Genomic DNA, 5,346 nt, shown 5'->3' on the forward strand with positions numbered 1-5,346 from the left:
ATATTATCCTTTGAATTTGCATGAATTTGAGATTAATCTGAAGGGGTTGTGTTGACAAAACATAAGACTATAAAGATATCTGATGTTGATTTTATCTACTATGACAAACACCTTCAGGGGAATTTAACAAAACATACAATCATAATTGTAAGGCAAAGGTCATCTGCTATATTTCAGAAGTAGACAAATGTTTTTAAGGAGGCACAGTTCAGCTACTGTCCATCTGATAAACTGAAATATTTACAAAAGCAAAGTTTTGTTGAATCAAAAGATGATGTTGTGGTTGTTGTTGTTGTTGTTGTTGTTGTTGTTGTTGTTGTTGTTGTTGTTGTTGTTGTTGTTGTTGTTGAGCTTCAGAAAAATAAAAATTATATATTTTTCATGTTTCTATCACAGGCTGGTCTCAAGACAAGAATGGAGAAAATCCATATCCTGTCCCTCATTGTTTACTGCCTGGCCTTCGTTCTTGGTGTGCTCGGGAATGGAGTGGTTATCTGGGTGACCGGGTTCAAGATGAAGAAAACAGTTAACACAGTTTGGTTCCTCAACCTTGCTGTGGCCGATTTCCTCTTCACAGCATTCCTCCCCCTGAGAGTGACATACACAGCCATGGATTTCCACTGGCCTTTTGGCCACTTAATGTGCAAACTTCATACCACCATAACCTTTCTGAACATGTTTGCCAGTGTCTACATCCTGGTGATGATCAGTGTGGACAGATGTGTGTCTGTGGTGTGGCCTGTCTGGGCCCAGAACCACCGAAATATACGCAAGGCGTCTTATGTGAGTCTAGGTGTTTGGGTACTGGCTCTGATTCTCAGCGCTCCATACTTTGTCTTCAAGGATACTTTTACGTATAGTGATAACACCACCCTCTGCTTCACCAACTTTGCTCTTTCTGATGATCATGAAACAGGAATGTTTCGTTATCAGGCCGTGGCCATCACCTACATCCTCCTGGGATTTGTTGTTCCCTTCACTGTCATTGTCTCCTGTTACGCTGTGATAATTCATCGTCTCAGGAGGAACCGCACCTTGGCCAGCAAGTCAAGTCGCCCCATTTATGTCATCGCTGCCATTATCACCACTTTTTTCCTGTGCTGGGCTCCTTATCACATCATGCGTCTAATAGAGTTGGATAATCACACGCGTTCTAAAACATTTGGCCATGTCCTCTCTATTGGTCTGCCTATAACCACCAGCTTGATCTTTTTCAACAGTTGTCTGAACCCACTGCTGTATGTCTTCATGGGCCAAGATTTTAAGGATATAGTTCACAAATCCATCCTGAAAATATTCGAAACTGCCTTCCAGGAAGAGGAATGATGCTCTTAGACTCACACAAACTTAACGGTCACCAGTCGGAGTAAAGACAAGTCAGTTTCTGATGTTCAGGTATAAGGTTGCTCAAGACATGAATAAACAAATACTGTAACTGTATATGGGAAATAATTTTCATACAAATGTAGCATTTTTTAACAGCTTTCCCATTATGTCCTGTTCTTCTGATGAGCTCCATTAAGTAACATTTATAATAAATGTGTTTTTTTTTGTTTTGTTTTGTCATTTTATTAGTGAAATAGTTTGGACATAATATTTTTATGATAACTTGTTGGCCTGAATGTAAGATAAAGATACACTTTTTCAAATGTATATATATCATATAATGTCATATATATACTGTATATGAAATATATGTGTTTCACATGTATCTTATATTTATCTTTTATTAAATGTGCTATTTTGAAACAGATGTACATTTTAATCTCTTCATTCATGGGGAAAAATACTTTCAAACTCTTATTCTCACATAAACTGTAGTTGTAACATTCGTGGCTACCTTTGTATGAAAAATATTTGAAACTGATAACTTTTCTGCACACTAAAGGTAGATACACTTCATATGTGTTTCTCAATTTCAGAGGAAATCTGATTAAGATTCTGAAACAGGATCTTAACAGAGAGGAACATACCGTTGATCTAAATCTGTGAAATTACACTAAAATTCAAATGTTATGTTAGAAAAAGATATATTTTTACTTCAGACCTTTTCTCTTCAGAGGCAGCAAAGTCTGTGTGTCCAGCTTTCAAGTACACTGCAGCAAAGATAGAATATCCTACTATTTCTTCACCTGCTAGTTTGTCAAACATTTATGTTTTTTGATTTTCTGATAGGACAGGCTGCTCTAGTCTAATTAGTAATCATGAAAGTTACAGTGAACTTACAGGTTTATGTTTGTAATGTAGCAGCTTTATGTTTCACCTGGCTTAAGATGTCCATTGTTCTAATATTCTTAATTTCTGGATACATTTTAAATTTCTTTTATTTTTTATTTATTTATTTTTTTTGGACAGTTTAAAATAAAACACATTAAATCATGTAGGGCCTTCTATGTATTTTTACAATATAGTTTTTGCGTATCAAAATTATAATAGAGTACTGCCAGTAGAATTGGGGAAACATCTGTGTTTACTCAACTCACAAGTTGTTTCTTAGCTAAAAACAGCAGTTTTTATCACATTTGTGTTTCAAAATTACGTAGGAAATCTGATTAAGAGTGCAAAACAGGAAAGAACATGTAGGTAGTATAGGACTTTCTGCGTCCTCCCATTAGGCATATCATTAGCCCCCCGCACATTCACAAGGTGAATGGATGGTGTGTGCTCGCTCAGAGGAGCAATGCCACAACAATGTGATCTGGCTCCTGCAGCAGTTAAAGCACCAGTGCCTATGCCCCAACAGGAAGAACTCCTAACTCCTGGAAGACAGGCCACACTCAGGGCTTGCTTGTCCCATTTCTGATTGGGGACCAGGATAACCCTCAGATTATGCCTCTGCCTCTTGGGGTTGATGGCAGCCATGGTCCATATTGTGCCCCTAGCTCTCCTGAACATGTGCCTAGTGCAGCACTGCCTCTTGAGCCTTGGCTTTTGCCCACAGACAGATCTGCAAGTCACAGTGTTGGTGACACGCAGACTCTGTGTAGCTCTCTGGTATCTTAGTGGCATCTTGCACCTAGGTCCTGGGTGTGTGCATATTGTATATTTGTAAATAGTTTTTTTTATCGGAGCACATGGGTGAGCACTCTGGTGGCAGTGACATGGTGACATGGTGCTTATATAATGTCGATATAATAGATAGATATAATGTTTATAATGTAGGAGCTGCATGGTTCACCGAGCTTATGGTGCCCATTACTCCTTAACTGTCAGAAAACATATTAAAAATGGAATGGCACACTTATTTCATGTGTTAGACTGTGGATATGAATATTTCGACATGCGACATGAATATGTTCATAAAAACTTCTTTCTAATGTATTTGATTTGATGCTGTATTTGAATCATGATGACAATGACTGTTATTGCAGTTGTGCCTGAACATGCCTGCCTCTATAACACCACATAATTTCACATAAACTTGTGTCTGGAATCTCCTTCTCTAGTATCATATACTACTACAAGCTGTAGATACAGGATTTACCTGCGATATTAATAGTCTAATTATTATTATAAACTTTCTTTCATAATATGTATTGACCAGCAGAGGGAGCTGCTGTACATATTTAACTACACAATGTCCACTAATTATCCCTGCAGGAACAGGCCCTTCTCAGATCCAGGACCAAAACTTTAGAGGGAAATAAAGTGTATCTTGAGACGGGTTTTTGTGCAAAATTCATTTTTATATCCTTTCCTTTGGATTCTGATACTAATTTTTATGGGAAATTTCTCAATATTATTAGTGAAATGGTTGGACAGTTTGAACACGTTGAATCGGGCCTTCTATATAATTTTACAATGTAATTTTGGATATGAAAAGTATAATAAAGTACTGCCAGTAGTGTTGGGGAAATGTCTGTGCTTGCTCAACTAAGTTGTTTCTAAACTGAAAATAGCAGTTGCACCTCAGGTGTTTCTACATTTCATAGGAAATGTGATTAAGAGTGCAAAACAGGAAAGAACATCTAGATAGCAGAGACTTGTGAAATTCATCTTAAACTAATAAGAGGATAAAATGTTAGACAAAGATAAATTCCTACTTCAGATCTCTTTAGCTTGGATCTACAAAGTCAACATTTTCTTTGTCAAGTGTACAGTGGCAAAGACGGAGCAGCCTACAGGGTTTTTCCTGGCCGAAATTTAGGCGGGAGTGGTACTTATCCATACATTAACACATTAACTGTATCTTGTCAACATAAATTAACTTTTTTCTCAATCCACATGATGTAGTAGGTTCATTGTTAGACATGAGAAGTCACAGCACCGGCTCTTTCTCAGTAGCTGAGGTATTCATGAAGGTTAGGTTCAAAAATTCACTTCACACCAAATATTTTTTCAATTCAAGGGTCAGTACAGCTAGGATCTGTTGACATTTCTATTTGACAGATGTCAACTTACAAACTTTAAACTTGCATACAACTTTTGCAGAATTGCTGTGTTACATGTGGTCCCGCCTCAATGTGGTGGTGACTTGACACATATGAGTCTTCAGGACACACAGATTTTATTAACCAGACAGAGTTTGACCAGAGTCACTTCTGGTGTAGACACATCCTCATCCAGCTGAGGAACTTTGAGAAAGGTATTGTTGTTATATATTATCCTATGAATTTGCATTAATTTGAGATTAATCTGAAGGGGTTGTACTGACAAAAATAAGACAATAAAGACAGCTGATGTTGATTTTAGCTACTGTGACAAACACCTTCAGTGGAATTTAATGATACAAGTATTAATTAAACCTATAAGGCAAAAGTCATCTGCTTTAGTCATCTAGTCATCTATATTTCAGATACCTTGCTGCTTTTCTAAGTGTATAAATATTTTTATAAAGAAGTACAGTTCAGCTACTGTCCATCTGGTAATCTGATATATTAAAAGCAATGCTCTCTTGTATCAGAAGTCGTTGTTGTTGAGTTTTAGGAAAAATAGAAAAAAACATTGTTTTCATGTTTCTATCACAGGCTCATCTCAAGACAATGATAAAGAAAATTAGTACAACGGATTTATATGGTGAAAAAGACTCTTTTCATGACAATGAGGATGACACGTTCTATGACAACCTTGTTAAGCTGAGAAGGTCTCTCAACATCATGTCTGTCATTGGGTACTGCCTGGCCTTCGTTCTTGGTGTGCTCGGGAATGGAGTGGTTATCTGGGTGACCGGGTTCAAGATGAAGAAAACAGTTAACACAGTTTGGTTCCTCAACCTTGCTGTGGCCGACTTCCTCTTAACAGCATGCCTGCCCCTGACTGTGACTTACTTAGCTATGGATTTCCACTGGCCTTTTGGCCACTTAATGTGCAAACTTCATACCACCATAACCTTTCTGAACATGTTTG

General features: G+C 37.5%; 1 protein-coding gene across 1 annotated transcript in view; it reads left to right on the forward strand.

Annotated features, from left to right (window-relative positions):
* The window catches only part of LOC111665005 (chemerin-like receptor 1), a 2,530-nt gene extending 786 nt beyond the window's left edge, over positions 1–1,744 (forward strand). The window contains exon 2 of the mRNA XM_023419855.2: positions 397–1,744. Within this exon, the coding sequence (XP_023275623.1) occupies positions 415–1,326 (912 nt within the window). The 5' untranslated portion in view covers positions 397–414 and the 3' untranslated portion in view covers positions 1,327–1,744. The remainder of the gene's footprint in view (positions 1–396) is intronic.
* The last annotated feature ends 3,602 nt before the right edge of the window (positions 1,745–5,346 follow it).

The sequence above is a fragment of the Seriola lalandi genome, unplaced genomic scaffold, assembly GCF_002814215.2.
Source record: "Seriola lalandi dorsalis isolate HSWRI2012SDOR001 ecotype SW California unplaced genomic scaffold, Sedor1 jcf7180002054609, whole genome shotgun sequence".
NCBI classification, from domain to species: Eukaryota; Metazoa; Chordata; class Actinopteri; order Carangiformes; family Carangidae; genus Seriola; species Seriola lalandi.